The following is a 26,885-nucleotide window of genomic DNA, read 5'->3' as shown; positions in this document are numbered from 1 at the left end:
AGCATATTTTGAGACTTTGTCCAAATTTTGGATGATTTTTGTGTTTGTTCAAGTTAGTAGTATTTGTTGGTTAGTATTTAGAATATTATTTCCTTTTACAACATATGGTCTAGATAGGAACAGAAAGGTAGATTAATAGTGCCTGTACTAAGTCAGGCTATGGGAACCTTGTGCTATAGTCTTTGTTTGTACACCTATTTTCCAAGTTAGTTGTTTTGGTTCTGTCCCAATTTTTTTTAGTAAATCATGTTTTCCTTATAATGTATTATTTGATGCTACCATTTGTTATCCTTCAAACTTACTCAGAAATCCAAGTATTTACTTTCTAAAGTGTCTTTCAAATATACACACATTTACATATTTCAATTTTTATTTAAAATCCCATATCCTACCAGTCTTCAGCTTTATTACATGGACAGTGAAAGAATGTGATTAAAATATATGCTGAGAAAACTTTAAATGTGTGTAACAATCAACACCACAAAAATATGTAAAACATTTCATAGGCAATCAACCAGTATTACACAACAAATAAGTAGAACATTGAAAACAGTTATCTTTTGCTTTATTGAAAACAAAATAGCTCACTCCAACATAAATTAGACAATAATAAAAGACTAGAGTTTCCATGGAAACAACAACAATAATATCATAAAAGTATTGGTCAAACATCGCAAGTCATTTACCATAATAATGCTGCTTCAATGAAACTAGCTACTGTGAATTCATTTATTTTTGTAAGAACCAATTCAATTTTTGTGGATATTTGATTTTGGGGTTTTGCCAAAGTCTGCATATATTCATACCAAAAATTTGTAATTCATTGGACATTGGAATGTGTGGTTTCTTATATTCCTAGGTAACCAAGAAATCCACTAAAATTTGAATCCAACAAATAGAAATGAATCCACAGTACTCACTAACACATTTTTGATTGTCTTGTTTCAATAACAGACATATAAATACAATATTGATAGAAAGCATTAAATAGTCAAACATGAGGATCTGTATTGGGGTCTTTATTTCTGTAAATCTATATTTTTATACCAATTTTCTCTATTCCAAATTATTAGCCCATTATTCTCTGTTGTTTATTTTTTAGCACTATATAGGTGTACCAAGTTCATCACTGATAGTCAAATCCGTCCTGAAGTACCATTCAGACTATAGGTGGCAAATAATTATGATTGGCTTTAAAAAAAAGTTAATATTTTGAGGGTAATTAATCCTAAATAAGGGTGGTCAAGGTTAGTGGTATAGGCTGATTTTAAAATTTGTTGAATATTAGATACAAATAATGTATGTAACTTGGGGTATAATTTATTGAGCCATCAACGGAAGAAACACAACATTACAACATAATTTATAAAGACCTCTTTATATAAAAAAAAATGATTGTTCGAAGACATGCTAAAATGTTACCAGTTTCTTGATTGAAATGACTGAAACCAAGAAGAGAAATTACACTAACACAGTCACATCAAACGAGGATGTCCAGTATTTTAACTTTGTCATGTTAATATTAATAATATACATAATATATTCAAAATAAAATCTGGCACAAATGTTTCTACGTGTTGAACATGGATAAATAAATATGTAGATGCATTGGCATACTACAATTTACGTGTATTATATTTTAAATAAATTTATATTAGTACAAAACTTTAATTAATTTTATACATATATATATTATAGAACGTCTTAGATCGTAGATATTGATCTTCTAATGAAAGTATCAGATTGTTATGGAAAAAATACTTTACACAGTTTAAAAACTACATCTTAAAAGTGTATTGTAAATGCTTAGAGTATATAGTTTACAAGATTATAGAATGATATAAATCTATCTTTTCAAATATTGTAATACTTAATTTCTATGCAGTTCAGGATTATATATAAAGATGTAAATTTCTTTTTCTACAAACAACGGTCAGTGTTAATGTGGATGACCTTCATTTTTTTTATGAATAAATCTCATCATGCCATTTAACATAGGCTGCTCATACTAATGAAGGATATTTCTTATCCAAAATATTTATTGCTTCATATTTACTTTAATTGTTGTACACTTTGTGATGTGCAAACCATGGTATACATTGAAATACTATTATATTATGGAATACATTGTATATATATATATTTGATATAATTTAATAATACCCAATATAATATTACTTACATTTTCCAGACAATTCTGAATTTCATTACAATAACATCATTTTTGTGAACATAGATATTCCAGAGAAAATTCTAAAGAACTCTTTTCACAAAAGCATAGCAGGATAATAACTTGCAAATTGTGAACATTTTAGTACGACTTGTTATCAATTTTATCGCTAAGTTTTACGACAAGAACTGTAGTAATATATACTGCATTTAGTGATAAAAAGAACAAATTACATTTATATGCATAATGGTATTGAAGAATACTGTTTAATTTGGCAGTGTTTCAGCTTTCTCACTGAACTGGTTTTTCGTCTGGGCAAACTGGACTTGTTAATGGTGTTCCACTAGCTGAGGTAGGATGTTCCCCTGATTCCTCAATCCGTGATTTCTTCAAAGTTGCAAATATATCTCTAAAAATAGATTTATATGGCGGTGGATCCTCGGCAGATGCACCTCCACAGGATGCATCTTTTGTGTGTAATTTCAACAATGTCTGAACTTCTTTGTGGGACACAGCAAGTTGTCTTTGTAGTACTGAATCAAAACTTTCTCCTGTTGCTTCATTGAAGCTCCCAGATCTTTTACCCTTCCCTTGCAACAAATCTTCATACTTTTGAAATAAATTGTGATATTGAGTTTCTAATTCATTCAAAATTGAAACACTGTTTTTATCCGGATCAACTGGCGACAGTTCTTTTGTGTCTGGTGCAATTTGATTGACAGATTCGGTACTACCATATAAACTACCACCTCCATCCAGTTTAACTAACTTCCCCTTAGAAGTGAATTCTGTATCATCAACTTCTACTTCACTTGCTATCACATTTTGAGGATCAAATTTACTTAATTCATAAGCTAATGTTTTTGTTGTTTCTAGTCTAGATTTCTGGAGGTCATCCTCCAAAATGTGAATTTGTTCTTCAAACTCTTTGTTCTTTTTGTCCAATGCTTCATTTTCATCCCACAATAATGAAACTTCTGTTTCTAAGTCTTCCTGTTTCCTTTTATCAATGATTTTTTGTGCCTTCATTTGTTTCATGCTGTCTTGAAGTTTCTTTATTTCAACTTCATATGGGTTCATTGGTAATTTTTTGAATTGATCATTATATGTCCACTGTAAATCAGAAATGTATATATTCCTTAAATAATCGCTACTTTCCCTTAAATTTGCCAAACTTAAGGCACGTCTGCTTTCTTGTTTTTGTTGACGTTGTTTTATTGTCTCTTCTTTTTTCATTTCCTCAATTTTTTTCTGATACTCTTCACATTTATCCTCCAAATGCTCAACTGTTGCTAATAACCTGATAATAGATAAAACAAAATATATATAGTTCATTTTGTACTGGCAACAAAAATTTTGCATCAATTGGACAATTTAGTTGCTACAATAGAAAAATATTGTTTAGATTGAAGTTTTTTAAATGACCTGCATTCCTGTGTCAAATTTGGTAGCTTATATTAAAGATGGAGATTGATTGTTAAATGCTGTTTTGCTGTCAAATAAATAAGTAAGCTATACAAATGTTGTTAGTTGTATGTAGCTTTCACTTTAAAGCCACTAGTGAATTGTGTCATCTGCAGCTCTCACTAAAAATAAGATCAGAATGCACTTTTAGTTTGCAAAACCTACTTTTCTACCCTTTGTTTATCTCCCTTGGAATCTAAAACTAGTCTTTGATTGGTTTTCTCCAACTCTTGGTTGTGTCTGTCCAATTCCTCATACACCTTCATCCGAGAATCACAATTGTCTCTGGCCGTTTCCAATTGCTTTGATAGGAACTAAAATTAGTAAAAAAAACATTTGCTTTAGCTTTGAATCATATTCAATCCAATTAAGCAAACTGTTAGCATAATAAAAGTATTATCATGGAAGTGTTATATTGACCATGGTATTTCAAAATGTAGTGGCCATGTGATATATCTGAACAAATGTATTCATTTCCAATGATCCCTTGCACAATGCAGCAGATATATCAAATTACTTCTAAATGTAGTAAGTTATGGAAGGGACCACAACCATGTTGACTTTATCTATCTTATATGACTGAAAATTAAATATTCTATAATATTTTAAAAATACAAAATATCATTTTCTCAACGTTAGTAAAACTGGGAACTGTTTGACATAGGAGTAATACACATGTGATATAATGTGTGTGTTTTATATTAATGGTTTTCTATAGCTGATAACAGATGTTTAAGCTTAATGAACTTTGTTTTATCCATAATTGCACCAAGTTCAATGTGTTGTGTCGTGTGTACTATTGTTTGTCTTTTTCATTTTTAGCTGTGGCGTTGTCAGTTTATTTTAGATTTTTGAGTTTGACTGTCCCTCTCTTTTTCAATCCCAGGCATAGAGGTATTTCGTTAAACTGAAAATCATACTGATATGATTATACATTGAACCCTGTATCAGCTTTTAGCAGCATTTGTTTAATGTTTTCAGAAAATAATATCATTTATACTTTTTCTTTTAACCAGACCATGGAATATTACTTCCATGACCAGACCTAGAAAATTGTTAATTTACAATGGTATGTGATTGCCTGTGTATTTATATATATTTATGATTACAACACGTTGTAGAGACCTCATCCTGAACATGCATGAAATATTTGCCAATAGACCGGTCATCTTAATTGAAGGTGTCTAGTCTAAAATACACACTAAATGCTGATACATCAAAATAAGTCCATGCATGTTTATTGTGTTTCAAGGAATATTTGTCATTTGTATGTACATTTTTGTTAAGAATTGAATTTTTCTTTTTCGAATTTTATTGGGGTATAAAAGCCTTGTCTAAAGCTCATAAGTATGAAACCAGAGACATGTATTATATGTCTCTGATGGAACTATTAAATTATAGAAAGAAATATTCAATTCTTCAAGTCTTATTAAAATTGTATGCTGCAGCAATGCAAGTAAGAGTTATACAAGCTTTTCCTTTGCTTTTTATGAATTGCTTATTGTCACAGATAGTAGTGCAACCATAGCCTATGTATTTTATACAAAAATATGAATGTTATATGCAAGTGTCCCATGTCTGTTGTCAGCCAATCAAAATTATGGATTTTAATGAAACATGTGTAATGTAATTATTGTGTTATAAATGAAATGAAAATTTAAGTAAAATTGATGAGTTGAAATGCCCCTGTAATGTCTGAATTCTGAATTCTGAATGAATGGCCACTGGACCTTTAGTCTCATTTTGAATGGGTGATCTATATTTTTTACCTCAATCTCCAGACTTTGTTCATGTTTGACCTGTTGTAAATGCATCGCCTGTGTTTCCAGTTCTCTGTTGGTTTCAAGTAAAGCCTTACCAAGCTCTGCGGCAAGATGGAGGTCTGCAATATATAAACCAGAAGTTTCCTTGAAGGTCATTCCCAAAATTAAAACTAATCAAATATCATGGTGTATGCACTTACAAAAAGTTGTTGTCATTATTTCTATTAGGACGGTCACTGGGCTATTTTACAGGTTGCAGACTTCATCAAAATAGCCTGGCCTATTCAGTGCAATTTAACTGGCTCCGTCAAAGTGGACTCCTTAGTGCTATTTTACTAGCTTTGGCAAACTAGTGTTGAATTAATCATGATAAGAAATAATTGCAAATTGGTGAAAGTGTTTTTGAGTTATTGTCAAAAAAATGGAAAATCCTTCTTTTTCAATTTTGTAATGAGTAAAACCCGAAAACTCGGATACGTCAAATCTGAAAATTATATGTCCGACATGTTGACGACGGACGGACGGACGGATGGATGGACAACGGTTTACCATAATACGTACGCCCGTAAACGGGCGTTTAAAATTGAATGACTTCAATCTGAATCACAGTGCGTCGAAATTGGGTATCTATATCAGTGGGAAATCATGATCAATGCTTTATTTCGGGATTCTACATTCATTTTTTTTGGATTCCACATTCATTTTTTGGGAAATTCGGCTTCTCACATTTTTAAGGATGGTTCCCTAGGTAAAACATCCAGTATGCCCTCAGAATATACAAATAAAGTATTGTCAAGAATTTCAATAACGGCCTGGAAACAGACTAAACACTTTTACGCTCATAAAATGAAGCAACTTTTGTGCCTGTGAAAAATGGTGTAGCGATGATCATTGCGAATCGTCTAGACGGGTTTCAAACTCTTTTAAATATTCGCGTACATGACTCGCAAATATTTTCAAACTAAGTATGCTTTGTATAATATAAGGAGTGGGTGGGCGTATCAGCATTTTTAATAAAGACTTAATTCGTGACTTGCAGATCTAATATTGAAAAGTACCAAAACTCTAGACGACAAGCTTATATGTTACAGTAACATATGATTAACTTCTGCTCAGGCTAATCTGCTGGAAAAAAATATGTTTCATATGGCAGAGGTGTGTCAATCAATAGTTTACATAGTTCCATCAACTTAACCACTCCATCTTAACTGGGCTTAGTCCCAGATCTCAGGTGTCCATGAATCGTGTAAAAACAACTGACAATTTAAAATAGAAGTTACTACAGCTAAACTTCTATAAAACGTTATTCATTTATCACATTATTAAAACAATCACCGCTCCATACCAAGCTCATGTCGTATGTGATCAATATCCATGACTGAGTAGCTTTAACCGAATGGAATCATGTTCCAAGGATCAATATCCAATCTATGATTTCTGCCAGCGTGAATATTGGCTTCATTAAAACAAAATAAATGCTAGAGGAAACAATGGTAATAACTATGGGCATTTTAAAATGTTTACAATATAATTTTAAGTGACAAATAAAATCATAAGTGCAATATCTATTTCATTGATTATATGATGACGCAGTCAAAATTCCTGTGGAAATCATATATATACAGGCAAATCAAATTCACTGAACGAATATATATTCTCTCTTAAAATAAATGTTTCAAAATTTTCCGTGATGTACTTTCAATGTCATTATTCATGGTAATTGGTCTTGAACGGTTAAAAATTTCAAAATCAAGTGTTCTGTTGCTAATGGAAATAACATTTTAAAGTTCCTGGTTCTATAGCTACAATTTAACGAAAACTTCTAAACTATATATTTGCTTTCTTGTATAATGTAGAAAATCTGTAGTTCATAAACCTATAGCCATAATTTCTGTTATAGTGTGCATCCACATTATTTATGTATGTGCCTGTCCCAAGTCAGGAGCCTGTTATTCAGTGGTTGTCGTTTGTTTATGTGTTACTTATTTTATTTTATTTTTTAATAGATAAGGCCGTTAGTTTTCTCGTTTGAATTGTTTTACATTGTCTTATCGGGGCCTTTTATAGCTGACTATATGCGGTATGGGCTTTGCTCATTGTTGAAGGCCGTACGGTGACCTATAATTGTTAATGTTTGTGTCATTTTGGTCTTTTGTGGATAGTTGTCTCATTGGCAATCATACCACATCTTCTTTTTTTATATTGTATCGCAATATGTATATTATACAAATTCAAATGCACATTGCTATATAAACAGGGGCGGATCCAGCCATTTTAAAAAGGGGTGGGGGGTCCCAACCCAGGACAAAGGGGGGAGGGGGGTTCCAACTATATGTCCCCATTCAAATGCATTGATCGGCCAGAAAAAAAGGGGGTTCCAACCCCCACTCCTCCCCTGGATCCGCCAATGATAAACTTTAAACAGTATTTGATGTGAGCTTCTAGCACGAAGATTATTCGTACAACAATATATCTTATACGGCTTGTTATACATGTTTGATCGAACAGACATGAGTAGAAATTAGTGAACACGATAAAATACGATTTAACATGGTACAAGAATGTTGTAGGTGCGATAGAAAATTCGTTATTGGTGTTATAGACAAGATATATTTATAGATTAGTCGGTCATTAAGGTCATATTCAAGGCTGACCAGTACAGCCAGAAAATAACATTTTGATGAACAAAATGTGTATCTGTATTCACGCTTAACTCTGATGTGTTAATCATGCAAAAGACGAAAAGTCATGTAGCCATAGGTGAACGATATCCTTGTAAAAACTGAGAAGAAGTGAATATTTATTTAGTTAAAAATTAAAAATAAATAGAGAATATGTAAAATTGAGAATGGAAATGGGGAATGTGTCAAAGAGACAACAACCCGACCGTAGAAAAAAACCAACAGCAGAAGGTCACTAACAGGTCTCAATGTAGCGAGAAATTCCCACACCCGGAGGCGTCCTTCAGCTGGCCCCTAAACAAATATATACTATTTCAGTGATAATGAACGCCATACTAATTTCCAAATTGTACACAAGAAACTAAAATTAAAATAATACAAGACTAACAAAGGCCAGAGGGACATGCCGGGACACAGATAACGACCCTGTTTGCTTATAACGTTATAAAGGGGCCCTAGAATGGTAAAAGTGAGGCTACCAAAATTGGTACTTGATCTGCGTTTTGCACTTTTAAATAAGCATTGTGCGCAAGTTTCATAAAATTTGATTGAGACTTACCGTGCCTTAAAATAAGGCCGTTAAAATAATTAAATTAGAGAAAGAACGGACACGAAAAATTCAGCAATATTTCAATTGCAAAGGGACATACATCTAGAAAATCTGTTCAGTAAAAGCGACGCCACAAAAATTCATTCTTGTTAGCATTTGGTATAATTTTCATAACATTTGGTTGATGCAAATTTCGTTGAGACAACGAAACCAAACTTCTGGACGTACGGACATTGGAGGGTTAAAATTAATGCCCCTCCGCTACGGACATACAAAAAATAATCAATCTTGGTGCACATAGCTTTAAAATCAAACACAAAATTTGCTCTTTTTTTACTATAAAAAATAGCTTTCTCTTACCTAGAGTCATCAATGTTACCGTGGCGGTCATATAGCCATTCCAAAAGTTTATATTTACAATTAAGAACGGTCACATATATTTGAAATGCTTTTATCTCATGCTTATCGACCCAAATCTTGACTATATCATTTGGACCATGTAAGTACTATCATGAAAGTATTGACAATATAAAACTTTCATGGTACTATATTATCAATATTGTACTTCATATTTGGACTTTGCATTGTTCGGCAGAATGACTCATGCTGAGAAAGTGTCGGTATGGCTATGCTCAGATCTATGAAGGATGTAAAAATACGTTAACAACATCCGATTGGAATTCTGGCTACAATTCCGATACCCGATAATGAGAGTTTACTTCTTCATTGGCACATGCACTCTCTGTAATTATACGACCGCAAATTTTGAAAAAATTTTCGTCGTATATTGCTATCACGTTGGCGTCGTCGTCGTCGTCGTCGTCGTCGTCGTCGTCGTCGTCCGAATACTTTTAGTTTTCGCACTCTAACTTTAGTAAAAGTGAATAGAAATCTATGAAATTTTAACACAAGGTTTATGACCATAAAAGGAAGGTTGGTATTGATTTTGGGAGTTTTGGTCCCAACATTTTAGGAATTAGGGGCCAAAAAGGGCCCAAATAAGCATTTTCTTGGTTTTCGCACTATAACTTTAGTTTAAGTTAATAGAAATCTATGAAATTTTGACACAAGGTTGATGACCACAAAAGAAAGGTTGGGATTGATTTTGGGAGTTCTGGTTTTAACAGTTTAGGAATTAGGGGCCAAAAAAGGGCCCAAATAAGCATTATTCTGGGTTTTCGCACAATAACTTTAGTTTAAGTAAATAGAAATCAATGAAATTTAAACATAATGTTTATGACCACAAAAGGAAGATTGGTATTGATTTTGGGAGTTTAGGTCCCAACAGTTTAGGAATTAGGGGCCAAAAAGGGACCCAAATAAGCATTTTTCTTGGATTTCGCACCATAACGTTAGTATAAGTAAATAGAAATCTATGAAATTTAAACACAAGGTTAATGACCATAAAAGGAAAGTTGGTATTGATTTTGGGAGTTTTGGTCCCAACAGTTTAGGAAAAAGGGGCCCAAAGGGTCCAAAATTAAACTTTGTTTGATTTCATCAAAATTGAATAATTGGGGTTCTTTGATATGCCGAATCTAACTGTGTATGTAGATTCTTAACTTTTGGTCCCGTTTACAAATTGGTCTACATTAAGGTCCAAAGGGTCCAAAATTAAACTAGTTTGATTTTAACAAAAATTGAATCCTTGGGGTTCTTTGATATGCTGAATCTAAAAATGAACTTAGATTTTTTATTATTGGTCCAGTTTTCAAGTTGGCCCAAATCGGGGTCCAAAATTAAACTTTTTTGATTTCATAAAAAATTGAATAAATGGGGTTCTTTGATATGCCAAATCTAACTGTGTATGTAGATTCTTCATTTTTGGTCCCGTTTTCAAATTGGCCTACATTAAGGTCCAAAGAGTCCAAAATTAAACTAAGTTTGATTTTAACAAAAATTAAATTCTTGGGCCTCTTTGATATGCTGAATCTAAACATGTACTTAGATTTTTGATTATGGGCCCAGTTTTCAAGTTGGTCCAAATCAGGATCTAAAATTATTATATTAAGTATTGTGGAATAGCAAGTCTTTTCAATTGCACAGTATTGTGCAATGGCAAGTAATATCTAATTTCACAATATTGTGAAATAGCAAATTTTTTTTCAATTAGAGTTATCTTTCTTTGTCCAAAATAGTAAGCAAGAAATATCTTATTGCAAATTTTTTTTTTGATTGGAGTTATCTTTCTTTGTCCTCTTTCTTTGTCCAGAATCAACTTAAATCTTTGTTATATACAATATACAATGTATATTCACTTTTTACTACCAACTGATAAATTTAAATAATCTTTACCATTCAGTGATAACAAGCAGTTTTTTTACATTTTATTTAGTTTATTTTATGATGTATTTAAATGAGTAGTTATTGTTGCAAACTCCATTAGAATATTTTAATTGAGATTAGTTTTGGAATAAGGGAAAGGGGGATGTGATTAAAAAATTGGGTTCAATTTTTCTCATTTGAAATTTCATAAATAAAAAGAAAATTTCTTCAAACATTATTTTGAGAGGATTAATATTGAACAGCATAGTGAATTGCTCTTAGAGAAAACAAAATTTTTAAGTTCATTAGAACACATTCATTCTGTGTCAGAAACCTATGCTGTGTCAACTATTTAATCACAATCCAAATTTAGAGCTGAATCCAGCTTGAATGTTGTGTCCATACTTGCCCCAACCGTTCAGGGTTCAACCTCTGCGGTCGTATAAAGCTACGCCCTGCGAAGCATCTGGTTGTATATAAGAACAAGCCTTGCAACAACCCTTCATAGAGGCCGTATGAAGCCTATTTCAACCGAGACAAAATGTCTGTCCTTATCCAACGTTCGATCTTATCGTTAAACCGTGGCAGTCTTATTTTTCTCTCAATCCGATGAACCACAACCATTTTTTTAATAAATGCAGTTTCTATAATTGTTTAATGTATAGCAAAATGTGTTCTCATTTAAAATGTATGATATATTTGCGACTTGACGTTGAGTTAACACCAAGAGATGTGGTGTAGTGGTTAGGGCATCGGACTACTAACACGAAGGTTCCGGGATGAAAATTTCAGGGACTGAATTGTCGGCTCTCCCTTGACACCATTTGCGAGTATGGTCTTGATGAAACGATGCTAGTCCGTCGGAAGGGGGCGACAAATGGCTGACCCGTGTTAAGAGGGAGCCATATTTCTTGCACGTTAAAGAGGAGGGGGCCAATAGGGGGTCCGTTACTGACATGTTAACAACACCTCGATTTAGGCAAAAACAGTTAACAAAAAATGCAAAAATGACAGTTAACAAAGTGGGTTGAAAACAGGTAACAGCTTACATTGATCTCAGATAACAGTTAACAACACCTTGAAAATGCCCAAAACAGATTAACACAAAAAGGTATTGCCCCCCCCCCCCCCTCGTTAAAGACACCCTTGTAGATTTCGAAAAAGAGTAGGTTAATGCCGCTTCAAGGCAGCACTTGCACCCACAAATTGGAAAGGGATTAATATAAGTTGCAAAACTTGTTTCCCAATCCACTATAAATAAATATGTTTAAACTGACAAGATATGGAAGTTCAATTTCCGTTGTATGAATCGGTTAGATTCCGCTGGTATTTAAAACCCCAAGTATTTTCATCCAAACAGATTATAGTGATACCTTGATAAAAACATCTACCTTAATGATATTAAATCCGGTGTTCCCAAGTCCTCAAGATGTTTGTAAAGACATCATAAATATTATATATATTGACAAATTGCTTGTGGTCCATGGTAAAAATATGAAAATGTTTCAATGAACACATGCATAGAAGGCGGAGTGTAATTAAAATTGACCTAACTTGAAACTGAAAGTAGATCTAATCAACCTCCCTGATCCAGTGCCCTGATCTAATAGAAATGGATCATATTTACCACATCCTTTTACAGTTACACAAAAGGTAAAAAAAAACTTTCAATATCAATAAAATAGGAGACAGACTTGTTTCACTAGAGATGAATGAACAAAGAAAATGTGATAAAATTGACGATGCATGAAGAAAATGTGATAAATTGACAAGTATTTGTCATAATTAATCATTCTTTGGAAAAAGCGATTAAAGAAAAATCCTGAAATTCTCTAGTTTGGAATGATTACAATAACCCAGATAAATTTTATATTTGGCAAAATGATTTACTTCGGACAGCCGCGACGAAACAAACAATTCCCCACACCACGTTCCGAGGAAGTCTTTTGCCAACCGTAACATAGTATTAGAAAACGTTTAGTAGCTCTAAAGGTATAATAACTTGAAATTAAGAATGCACCTAGTACGAGACAAACTGAAGTTTCAATAATGTAATTTTAAATTAATCCAGCAAATATCAGATACTTTTCACCATTTTATTATTGTGAATATTTATGATAACCTATTCATTTGCATTGAGAGTTTAGGTATTTATCTTGTTCAGTGCTGGTGAGAAAAATAAACGATTTAACATTTGAAACAAATAAGTTTAGAAATATTTTCAAAATTTAGTTAGATGAGAAACTTGAGTTATACAAGATCATCGCGAAAGTGTGACACACGTAAACTCAATTCTTACTAAAGAAAAGGGAGGAGAAGAACTGCACACGCGATAGATTGAGTGACTGTGAATATTGAATTCATTTGCTAACACAATTTCAGTCTGACCATGGTCTGACATATCGCCGTCATTAAGGTGCGGACTCAATCAGAACACGGGATATTACGATAAAGCCTAAGGAATATTACATGTAATGTAATAATATTACGTGCATGTGTTATTGACCACCTATTATAGCACTGGTTAATAATATCAACTGTCATATGCAATCATACCTAATGTTCGTAAATGTCTGCTTGTAATTGTCTATATGATTGCTATTCTACATAATACGTATTCAATAGTTTTAAGGTCAGTTTTCCATTTCTTAAAAAGTCCTACATGGTCACTGATCGAGACGAGTGGACTCGACATCTGTTTGCTATATACATGCAGAGACATATAATACAATTGTATTATATGTCTCTGATACATGTATATTACGTTAAGATATTTTTAATTTTCTTGAAATGTATTATGTACTGTGTTAATATGCCAACAACCTCGTATAGCGTTTAATTGTAATAAAAATTAATTGGACATATTTCGAACTTAACGCCAGTTTCCCAAAATATATTTGTTTGTTTTTGTTCTAATTGAGATTGTGACACGGTGATGACTGCTGTACCCCTATTTTATCAATTTTACATGTAATGTCTGTTTTGTTTACGCATCGTCACGTGTTAATATAATGGGATTTGTTGTGACTCTTATACAAGTCAGAGGTTTAGGCCGTGTTAGGTGACCTATAGTTGTTATTTTCTGTGTCATTTTGGTCTCTTGTGGACAGTTGTTTCATTGGCAATCATACCACATCTTCTTTGTATAGCACTATAAAACCTGTACCAAGTCAGGAATATGACAGATATTGTCCATTCGCTTGATGTGTTTTATCATTTGATTTAGCCATTTGATTAGGGACTTTCCGTCTTGAATTTTCCTTGGAGTTCAGTATTTTTGTGATCATAGTTTACTTTTTGCATCAAGGTCACAACTTGTTCAGTGCTATCGTCTACATACGATTTATGACTCCAAACTGCCCCAGCTACTGAAACATACAACATGACGATCCTAACTTGTTAAAATATCACAAATACATAAGACCAATCAGCTATGGTCTGCAGCAATTGAAATAGTGCCTTTTAGAAAATTTTAATTTTGTGGTACATAATCATTTATATCTGTCAACTGTCTGTTTATTCTAGTTCTCACAATCGTCCTTATCTAACCCTTGTTTACCTTTCTATGTGTTACACTTTCATACAACAGACCTCATTTCAATAATGACATCAAATAAGAAAGTTCGTTGTATCTAAGGAGGTGACATGGTGGGTTTTCAAGGCCTTCTTCCCCATGCCCCCCCCCCCCATTTTTATTCCCTTTATCCCCCCCCCCCAGGATGGTATCGAAAATATTCCATGTGAATGTTTATCATGTGACCAAGGATGTTATATGAGAAGGAGAGATGACGAAAGACGATAATTAATATAACCTCCTTGTTTGTATACTAACTAAAATTATATTATTAAGCTTGACACAGCCATTTTATATTTTATGTTTTACTTCGTAAGTTATCTTATATATTATCGCATGAATAAAAGAAATATTTGAAGTAACCATCTTTAAAAAAGAAATCCTTAAAATGTCAACACATACGACAAATGAACGACATGAATGAAAGAAGAACTAAGGTGCCTTACTATCATGCAAGGATAAAGCATTAAACTATTTATATATAACAATAAACTATTCATTACAGTTTTGACTAGCCAGCAAATCACCATCGTTAGCCATTTCTCAAAATAGTAAACAAACCTTGTATGCTAGTTCTGACACAACAGACGTATAATATGATTATCAATGAATAACGGGTTGCCATCATTAACATATATCTCAAGACAATTATTTTGTGACAAGAACATGTAAAACACTTGTAAGATCGTATAGACCCTTAAGTTAAGAACATATAAATGATCATAAATGCAGAAATTCTTTTTTAAAATTGAATTTATATTCATAAACTGTGTCAAATATCTATTATTTACATTGTACAGTACTCTTTATTTACACTGTACTTGTAATCAGCAAGATATATAGTCTGACCCAAAAAACAGTGACATAGTTTCAAATTTAAAAATAAATGTATAAACAATTTTCATAATGTGCCAATATAGAGAAATATTATGGATTATTACAAGTGCAAACACACGATAAGATATGTTAATGTGGAATGACACATTGATGCTGAAGTTGAACCTACCATTTTGGTACCAATCCTGGTTTTCGTCTGCTTCGTCCATTAAATCCTCCGTTTCATGCATTTTAGGTCTTTATTTTAATTATCCATTTATTTGCAAATTATCGTCCTAAAATTCCAATTAAACATCACGAACAGATGTGTATAATAAATAAACAACGTGGCATGCTCGTAGGAAATTCTGATGGATATCTAATTTTACCATGGCTATCACATGACTGATCATGTGACAAGTTAACCATCGTTTGGAATGTTGCATGAGATTATATTGGTACGACAGACCGATCATTATAGAGGAAATCCGAATCAGAGTGACCAGTATTGATTGATAACAACTTTCTGATTATTTCGACATATTGTATGGTCCTTTTAACAATTTAACATAAATCATTTTTTAAGAATAAATCAACCATGTCTACAATATTTGATATTTATCGCCTTTTGTAATCCGACAGTCCCGTTAAAAAGATGTACGTATTTCGAAGAGTAGCTTATAGCCGACTTTTACAGAGTCCCTGCAGAATAGACACTTCCGTTTATGACTACTAATTTCTAAATTTCGAATAAGTGACCACTGCTTATTAATAGAAACTGGAAGATACAGGAAAATTCCCAGAGATTTAAGACTATGTACACATTGTGATGTACTAGATGATGAGTTTCATTTCTTTTTTAAATGCAAAATAAATGAACAATTAAGAAAAGAATTTTTAAATGAAAATAAATATAATAACTTAAATGATATAGATAAATTAAAACATATTCTCAATCCTGAAACAAAACAGGACACTTGCAAATTAGGCTCCTTTTTAAAAAAGTCACTAAGACTGAGGGCAGGGAGTCCTTGATATAATTTGAATCTCTTATATATATATATATATATTGATTTAAAAAAAAAAAGACAAATTATAGTTAAAAGTGTGTCCATTGTTTATTTTCATTGTTTTATGTAAACTGTATATTATGTATAATGTTTTAAGCCATTGGTCCATATGGGCGTAAAGTGCTTTTCAAATAAAGAAAGTTTATGAGTACACAGTCGGATTTAGAGGGGCCCGCGGGGGCCTGTCCCCCCCCCTTTTGGATGGACTGAAAAATATGGTCGATTCATGATATAGCCGGAGAATGCGATCGATGGCACTGAGAGTAGCATGACCGGAGCGGGCAGCCTCTTAGGCAGTTAGTGGGCATCGAAAAATTCTTGATCCCCTACTGAATGACCAATACAACAAAAAAGAAATGCAGATTGAAGAGTATATATTGACCGGCAATGGACAAGAAAACTCATCAACATATATCCCGTTTGATTGACTCATGATTATTTTTGTAATGTATGTGTCTGGTGTTTTATTGAGAGAAAAGTGCTGTAGGCTACTTGAAAGACCCTGCTCAACTCTAGTGGAAGTAGTGCTGATTCAGGCACTGAATTATACTTTTCTCTTACAAAAATCACACATTTATATTGGGGCAGCTGTGTGTGATTATGATTATGATATCCCACATGTTCTGTGTAAATTATTTGACTTGTGATCGTCTAGAATACGTAAACAAAAGAAAATCATAGCAGAGTCGGATCGAGAAATTCTCATAAAAAGAGGAGGGGCACTGAATGCCCTTAGAGGGGTCCGCTCCAGTCACAGAAACTATCGAAGTCAGTTTATATTGGGATTATAGTACAATAAAAGTCCTAGATTTATATTATGTATCGTAAAGTTTACATTGTTGTTCTGTTATTTAGAGCAGAGACATAATTATATATATATACATGGAAATTTCAGGCAATAACGTAATGCCTAGGCGTTAGCTTATTGCCTAGGATTTAAGCTTAATGTATGGAACGCCGTAGCTGCCTAATGTGTACTTGTTTTTAGATACGCTTATACTTTTCAATATATGCACATAGCTTTTCTATATATGCACATACTTTTTCTCTATATGCACATAGTTTACTTTATATGCACATAGTTTACTTTATATGCACATAGTTTTTCTATATATGCACATAGTTTTTCTATATATGCACATAGTTTTACTATATATGCACATACTTGTTCTCTATACGCACATACTTGTTCTCTATATGCACATAGTTTACTTTATTGCACATAGTTTTTCTCTATATGCACATCTGTTACTTATTCGTTTTTAATGCGCGGAGTATACGGTTGCACTTTGAATTAAATCGTTTTTCAATTGTGTTCATGTCTCTGGTGGTAACAATGTGTTCTTACAGATGAAATGACCCTATAAGCGCGATTGCAACCGTTCCAGTGCTCGGTTAATACCCTGTTACTTATTCACTTATAATACGTTTGTTGTACGTTGCACCTTTTAAAAAAAAAATTCAATTGTGCCCATGTCTCTTGGTGTAACAATGTGTTCTTAGAGATGAAATGACCCTATTAGCGCGCATGTACCCGTTCCAGCGCTCGGCTAATACCCTGTTACCTATTCGTTAATTATTCGCATATAATACATTTTTTAATACGTTGCACCTGTTAGGAAAGGATTTTCAAGTGTGTTCATGTCTCTAATGGTATAAACAATGTGTTCTTAAAGAGGAAATAACCCTATTAGCGCGTATGTACCCGTTTCCAGCGCTCGGCCAATACCCTGTTACCTATCTGATACTTATTCGCTTATAATACGTTTGTTGTACGTTGCACCTTTTAGAAAAGGATTTTCAATTGTGTTCATGTTTCTGGTGGTAACAATGTGTTCTTAAAGATGAAATAACCCTATTAACGCGTATGTACCCGTTCCAGCGCTCGGTTGACACCCTGTTACCTATTCGTTACTTATACGTTACCTATTCACTTATAGTACGTTTGTTGTACGTTGCACCTTTTAGAAAAGGATTTTCAATTGTGTCCATGTCTCTGGTGGAAATAAATGTGTGTTCTTAGAGATGAAATGACCCTATTAGCGCGCATGTACCCGTTCCAGCGCTCGGTTGACACCCTGTTATCTATTCGTTACCTATTCGTTACCTATTCACTTATAATACGTTTGTTGTACGTTGCACCTTTTAGAAAAGGATTTTCAATTGTGTTCATGTCTCTGGTGGTAACAATGTGATCTTAGAGATTGAATGACCCTATTAGCGCGTATGTACCCGTTCCAGCGCTCGGTTAATACCCTGTTACCTATTCGTTACTTATTCGCTTATAATACGTTTGTAATACTTTTTATGTGTAGTGTAGTATGTTCAGACTTATTTTTGTTTGTACGTTTTTAAATATTCCATGTGTAATGGCAGTGTAAACATTCAGAGTTTGAATTTATTAGAATAGTAAATTTAACATTTAAGAGAAAGCTGTACTTGTCACAAAGCTGCCACCAAAAAATAGGGACATTGCTTTAATCTACAATTTTCTATGACAATGATAAATGTTCATTAAGAAGAGCAAGTTTTTATCTTTTATTCATCATATTTGATTTTCAACCATATTTGTCAGGGTTCTCCAAGGAAAATATGTGCAAAAGCAGAAACATGTAAATACTTTAATTTTATATAACAGGTAACAGGTTATTTACCGAGCGCTGGAACGGGTACATGCGTGCTAATAGGGTAATTTCATCTCTAAGATCACATTGTTACCACAAGAGACATGGACAGAATTGAAAATCCTTTTCTAAAAGGTGCAACGTACAACAAACGTATTATATGTGAATAGGTAAAGAATAGGTAATGAAAAGGTAACAGGGTAGTAACCGAGTGCTGGAACAGCACTGAAAATCTAAATTAGTCACGATGACTATTCAGTTAGTCAAATATCAGCCGAAAGGTAGTCAAAAGCATATATGACTACCCATCAAGTCATTATGACTACCTGCATGGTCAATTGACTAGGTGAGTGGTCACAGTACCACGCGGTGTAGAGTATCGGTTTTCACGCGCACTCTTTCGCGTTCCCTTTGTTCCATAGATGGTGTAGATGTAAACAAACCAGAAGGCACGGAAACTGTTATTTTGTCAAATAAACCAATTGTTTTAAGTAAGTATGATGTATATTTGTTTTAATTCTAACTTACAAAAATTGAATTTAAGAAAAAGAGAGTATAAATGAAAGTAATATCGGCACATGTTGAAAAAAGGGGGGATATGTATACGGGATATCAATTTTGATACACATACAACACGTTGTCGATTGAAAAGAGTATTTAACGATATCTTTTTTTGACCTGATCAAATACTGTTAAAAACAAACACTGCAATCGATATCAGCAACAATAAACTATAAACTCAGGGTGGCTGTCAAGATCCTGGTGCTTATATTACAATGGTATGTTGTAAGATGGGTGGTTGTCAAGATCCTGGTGCTTATATTACAATGTTGTGTTGTAAGATGGGTGGCTGTCAAGATCCTGGTGCTTATATTACAATGGTGTGTTGTAAGATGGGTGGCTGTCAAGATCCTGGTGCTTATATCACAATGTTGTGGTATAAGATGGGTGGCTGGCAAGATCCCGGTGCTTACATTACAATGTTGTGGTATAAGATGGGTGGCTGGCAAGATCCCGGTGCTTACATTACAATGTTGTGGTATAAGATGGGTGGCTGTCAAGATCCTGGTGCTTACATTGAAATGTTGTGGTACAAGATGGGTGGCTGTCAAGATCCCGGTGCTTACATTACAAATTTATGGTATAAGATGAGTGATTAAATCACTAGATCAAAGATTTTAAATTAATTTGTTTTCTTTAAACTTTTAACATGACTGATATACTTGTTTATTGTTATATTTTAGCTTCTAAAATGATATATTTATATTTTTCAGCAAATGAAGACATTTCTATTTGTATGAACACAGCTAAGAGATTTTTGACCATAGAGAATACCACACTGACATATGCTGAGTTGATACCGACAAAATATTTGAAATAAACACTTAAAATGAACAATGAGTTTTGATATAATAAATTTATTTTCTTTATTTGATTTTTAGACTTTAATATGTATCACTAAGTAATGGTTACACATGGACACTTAAGATATAGGACGGTTTTGACATTGAGCACTTTCTGGTCCTATACTATTGTCATTGTTAGTATTGCTGCTGTGATATATTTAATGATATTATATTCCATATGTATTTGTCAATCCCATGGAAGAGAAACAACAAAAAGAAGAATAACAGAAGGAATGATTGAACCATACAAGAACGAAACGGAATGAAACGCACACAAAATAAATGGTAGAACAAAAAACACAACACAAATTTGAATAACAATCTTACAGTCGTGACTATTCACAGTAATCATGTTGACTAACCAACATGGTCACTTCCGACTATTTCAATTAGTCATATGGACTGCATTCAATTGTCAAACTGACAAATGTGCATAGTCAATTAAACAATCCAATTCGTCATAATGAGTATAAAATATGGTCATTTTGACTTCCTAACATAGTCATAATGACCACCCTACCCAGTCAAATGTGACTTATCATCTAGTCAACCGACTAAGAACATAGTCAAAATGATTAAAGTGCATTGTCACCTAGAGGACAGTCAAAATGACTAATTAAATTGGTCAAATTGACTAATTTAGATTTTCAGTGAGGTGCATGTGCGCTAATAGGGTCATTTCATCTCTAAGAACACATTGTTACCACAAGAGACACGGACACAATTCAAAATCCTTTTCTAAAAGGTGCAATGTACAACAAACGTATTATAAGCGAATAAGTAACAGGTATTAACCGAGGTCTGGAACGGGTACATGCGCGCTAATAGGGTCATTTCATCTTTTAGATTACATTGTTACCAACAGAGACATTAACACAATTGAAAATCCTTTTCTAAAAGGTGCAACGTACAACAAACGCATTATCAGTGAATAGGTAACGAATAGGTAACAAGTTAATTACCGAGCGCTGGAACGGGTACATGCGCGCTAATAGGGTCATTTCATCTCTAAGAACACATTGTTACACCAAGAGACATGGGCACAATTGAATTTTTTTTTTAAAAGGTGCAACGTACAACAAACGTATTATAAGTGAATAAGTAACAGGGTATTAACCGAGCACTGGAACGGTTGCAATCGCGCTTATAGGGTCATTTCATCTGTAAGAACACATTGTTACCACCAGAGACATGAACACAATTGAAAAACGATTTAATTCAAAGTGCAACCGTATACTCCGCGCATTAAAAACGAATAAGTAACAGATGTGCATATAGAGAAAAACTATGTGCATATAAAGTAAACTATGTGCATATAGAGAACAAGTATGTGCGTATAGAGAAAAAGTATGTGCATATATAGTAAAACTATGTGCATATATAGAAAAACTATGTGCATATATAGAAAAACTATGTGCATATAAAGTAAACTATGTGCATATAAAGTAAACTATGTGGATATAGAGAAAAAGTATGTGCATATATAGAAAAACTATGTGCATATATATTGAAAAGTATAAGCGTATCTAAAAACAAGTACACATAAGGCAGCTACGGCGTTCCATATTAATGCCTAATTTCACTTATTGTCGCTAACATACACATGTATAGTGTATATTTGTAGGACTCAAATCTAGGGGGGGTCCAAATCTATGGCAGATTCCTAATCTATGGCAAATTAATGTGACATCATGCCCTTCCCCAAATCTACATAGCAGATTTTTTTCAATCCTAATCTATGGTAAGTTTTGTAGTTTCCTAGTCTTTGGCGGATGTTTGTAGTTTACAATCTATGGCAGATTATTTACAATCCTAATCTTTGGAAAGTTTTGTAGTTTTCTAGTCTTTGGCGGTGGTTGTTGTTTCCCAATCTATGGCAGATGATGTGCAAATGGAAAACAATGCATTTAAATACATGACTAATCATTATTTTGTGCTAAAAAGGTTGACATGTAAGACAAGGGGAGCATGTCTATATAAACCTATGTGAAATAAACATTCCATAATGGTCAAATCGCATTCTATAATTCAAAAAATAAATCTCCGCACTCGCTCATTTTTTTTGCTTGCATGGTCGCTGCGCTGGTGTTTTTAATTTTAATTAGATTGGTCAAATGCAGACTTCAAGATTGAAATGGTGTGCCCGATTAAAAATAAATTTTAAAAAAATCTGTGCATACATGGTACCTGTTTAATCCATTCATTAATCCAACTAGTAAGTACCTTAGCAAACAAAAAGGAAGGGTTTTTTTTTATAAATAAAAAATGATAAATAAAAATGAACAGTTTTAATTTTCAAATAATATTTATTTCATTGTTGATACATATTTTTTTTATTCGAAGACGATCTGAATCAAATCAGTATCCGGTAATTTTATCTTTCACTTTAAAAACTTTGCCAGCCGTAGACAGTAAAACAATAACTCCCGTTTTCTAAAAATATCATGTACTGAAAAAGAGGTGCCATTGTTGATCGCGAAGTTTGGACGGTACAGCACATTTTGTCCCTCTTCCGGATAATAGGTCACATGCATCTTCCTGTAAACCTTCCTAAAATTGTTTTCGAGGGACATATCTTCGGCTGGAATGGTGCTAAATCTATGGTTTTCGCCATCGTTAGCAGCGAAGACGATGTACACTATACATGCTATATGGTGTTTTTCAATTGTGTCGTTATGTTTTAAATCTGCCAAAGATTTGGATAAAACAAAAAATTGCCATATATTTGATTTGTTTGACGTTTGTAACGTCACATATGCCATGTAGATTATGAATCTGCCATAGATTTTTAGTCCTACATATTTGTCTCTGTTTAGAATAAATATGAATATACTATTTGTTTTCAGCCGTGTTTGTGCTAATCTGCAATTAATTCCATCTTCATGCCTAATGTTTCTGACGAAAAAATGTAACACGTATACTAAGCCTCAAAAAGCTAGTTCAGCCAATGGGTGTTCGATTAGTCTTGAGCGCTGGACACAGTAAGGGCGGTGTTGTTTCGATATCCCACTAGCAAAAGTTTGAATCCCTGCGAGGAAAAAAAAAATTCCGCTAATTTGCTGATTTACATTATTGTGCTGTTATTTAGAGTAATTATGAAATTGATTTGTGTTTTCAACCATGTATCACCTCTACTCGTGATCCTATGGATGGATCTGTCGTAGAGTTGTCACTTATATAGACGTACTTATCATATAATCATTGGTGTGCAGTGGCGGATCCAGGAATTTTCATAAGTGGGGGCCCACTGACTGACCTAAGAGGGGGCCCGTTCCAGTCACGCTTCAGTGATTCCCTATATAAGCAACCGAATTTTTTCCCAAAAAGGGGGGGCCCGGGCCCCCTGCCCCCCCATAAATCCGCCTCTGGTGTGACTGCATCTTACAATCCTTTACGATTCCTTTTCAAGGCCTAATATATCATGTACTGTGTTACAACTCTAGATTCTACTTACACCGAGAAAAAGTAAGAATAGGCCAACGAAAGCTGAATTTTTGTTCCGTCAAGGTGTCAGAGTAGCCTAGAGCGATAATGTTGCGCTGATAATTGGAGTAGTCACGAATACAATAGGGTTCTTTACTTTTTTCGCCAAAAAGAATCTTTTCATTTCCACCAAAAATAAAACATTTCATTTGCGCCGAGTATTACAGTTAAAAAAATATAAAAATATAGACTTTATATTTAAAAGAAACTTTAAAGTTTGATAATATTTTTTTTTATTTGTGCCCGGCACAAATTAAAAAAGACAAACAAACAATTTCTTATCCAAATGTTTATTTGATATGTTTCACCCAACACAATTAAGGGAAGAGAGGGGTTCAACATCAACCAAAGGCTTAAAATGACAATGAATTTGTGAATGAAGGTCGACAAATGGAGACATAAAGGCCATACCCATGCACCAGGCAGGTTGCAGTCTGGTCTTGAAAAAAGTATTTAATATATCAGTTCGGCGAAACAGACAGTCCGTGCAGACACCCTGCCACCAAAAATGTTCATGTTCATTTAATGCTAAATAATTCTGTTGTACATTTTTGTTTCTTATAGCAAACACAGTGGACATGATTATTGTCAATCCAGATACAGCCAGAATTTTTGTTTAAGGCAAAAATCAGAGATATTTTTTTCTCAAATATCTCAGAACGTCTCCTCAAATCAAATGGTTCGTACCTTAGACTTTAAATATATCTAGAGCTTATAATACTGACTGGGGATCATTATTCAGCTATGTTATTTTAAAATTGGCTGGGGCGTTTGGGGTTAAACATGTTTTCGTAGGTAAATAATATTGCTGTGGAACTTTTTTTCATGTGAGTGTAATAGTCTATAGATTTTTTGGTGGAATAGTTAAATAGAAGTTAATACGTTCTTGCTCAATCCTTTGTCGCTTTGAAGGTGCCATGATTGTCATCCTCAGCCTAAGCAATGTGTAACTGTAATTTGAATTTCAAAATGACTTAGCAACGTTTTTTTCGACGCACTGTTCAACTTTACCATAGAGAATGATATGACTTTGACAATCAGTAAAGTCCAGCGAAAAATAATTTTATAAGTAAAGAATTGTCGCATAAAAATTAAATACTACAGTACACGGTAAATGGCAAAGTTCACGAAGTTCTAGTCTGATTAATCATTTTACAAAAAAAAAGCCTGAGCTAACGGCTCTACGCCCCTCTCTGGATCCGCCATTGCGAACCCCCTTTTTTTGACGATCAATGCATTTGAATGGGGACATGTAGTTGGAACCCCCCTTTTTATCCTTGGTTGGGATCCGGAACGCCCCTTTTTTAAATGGCTGGATCCGTCCCTGCACATCCATGTTCATTTTTTTCTTACATGTAAAATCTTAATTGCAATGCTTTGTGTGTATTAAAGTTTGCCCATGCATAGCAATTAAGATTTGCATCTGCAAACAATACAAGAAGGCGGAGTTACATTTTTTCCACTATTCTTTTTTTAAATTTTCACTGATTATTTCTGATTTGTATAAGCTAAAAATACTGGTATGGCACAAAAAAGATACACAAAAAACCATTCAAATGGGAAAACCAATTCAGGGGCAGCAACCCAACAACCAGTTGTCCAATTCATCTGAAAATTTTAAAGCAGATAGATTTTGACCTGATAAACAATATCAACCCCAATCAGATTTGCTCTAAATGCTTTGGTTTTTGAGTTATAAGCCAACAACTGCATTTTGCCCATATGTTCTATGTTTAGCCATGGCAGCCATCTTGATTGGTTGGCTGGGTCACTGGACACGTTGTTTAAACTAGTAAACCCCAATGATGATTGTGGTCAAGTTTGGTTTAATTTGGCCCAGTAGTTTCAGAGGAGAAGATTTTTGTAAAAGACAACTAAGATATACGAAAAAATGGTTAAAAATTGACTATAAAGGGCAATAACTCCTAAAGGGGTCAACTGACCATTTTGGTATTGTTGACTTATTTGTAAATCTTACTTTGCTGAACATTTTTGCTGTTTACAGTTTATCTCTTTCTATAATAATATTCAAGATAATAACCAAAAACAGCAAAATTTCCTTAAAATTACCAATTCAGGGGCAGCAACCTAACAACCAGTTGTCCAATTAATCTGAAAATTTTAGAGCAGATAGATCTTGACCTGATAAACAAGTTTGGTTAAAGAGGAAGAGCCAATTTTTCGGCAATTTGTTTCATTCGATAAGATAGGTAAATTCATGTTTTAAATAGCCCGCTAGATGCTAATTATAGTACAAGAAAATACGTCACATAATCTGTTTTCATACCTTGAAGAGGTATTCCTACAAAAACAAGGCCAAGACTATTGATTTTTTAATATTGATTTTATTTAATTATTAACATCCATTATGCAAGGTGTCATACCACGTAACTTGTCAAGGAGCCAAATAATATCTAACAAATTCAAATAGTGATTTTCTCATTCTGGTTATATGTATATCTAAATTTGTCGTCTATAAGACAAAATAAGATAATACATATATATATTTTAACCGGAGAACATCTTACATCAGTTGGTCATAGATCACCCTGTGTTACTAGCACATGTTATATTGCCTTTTCTGTCATTTTAACAAATCGGTCCTTCGTTTTGATACAGATGCAACAGCTTCTTGATGTTTTACCTACAATCACGATTTGTAGTGTAACTGATTTGTTCTGTGGTGTTGTTTTATTTTCTGATGACTTAGGTACCGGTGTAGGGACGGTGGTAAAAATTTCAGTACATGTTTAAGTATCTATAACAGTTTGTGAATTGGCCATAAAATTGTTGTTGCTGTATGCTATTTTCAAAAAAGGTTTCGAAAAATTGTTTTTTGTTGTTTTGAAACTTGTATACAACGGTCTCACTAATTAGCGACAACAAGAATTTTAGCGACAACAAGCGTCAACAAGCGACAAGAAGCGACAACAAGAATTCTTTTAGCGACAACAAGCGACAAGAAACTATTTAGCGACAACAAAACATATTTTTTTTAATTAAAATAAATGATTGCAAA

The 26,885-nt window shown here is 33.5% G+C and overlaps 1 protein-coding gene across 1 annotated transcript; it reads right to left on the bottom strand.

Moving 5' to 3' along the window:
• Window positions 1-548: 548 nt before the first annotated feature.
• LOC134724954 (cerebellar degeneration-related protein 2-like) lies at window positions 549-15,698 on the bottom strand. Its single transcript, XM_063588369.1, has 4 exons — window positions 15,474-15,698; window positions 5,404-5,516; window positions 3,800-3,948; window positions 549-3,470 (listed from the first exon to the last, which is right to left on the bottom strand). The coding sequence occupies exons 1-4, from the start codon at window positions 15,532-15,534 to the stop codon at window positions 2,462-2,464; spliced, it is 1,332 nt and encodes a 443-aa protein (XP_063444439.1). The 5' UTR covers window positions 15,535-15,698; the 3' UTR covers window positions 549-2,461.
• Window positions 15,699-26,885: the final 11,187 nt, after the last annotated feature.

Source organism: Mytilus trossulus, chromosome 7 (genome assembly GCF_036588685.1).
Source record: "Mytilus trossulus isolate FHL-02 chromosome 7, PNRI_Mtr1.1.1.hap1, whole genome shotgun sequence".
NCBI classification, from domain to species: Eukaryota; Metazoa; Mollusca; class Bivalvia; order Mytilida; family Mytilidae; genus Mytilus; species Mytilus trossulus.
This window is presented reverse-complemented; position numbering and strand designations above follow the sequence as displayed.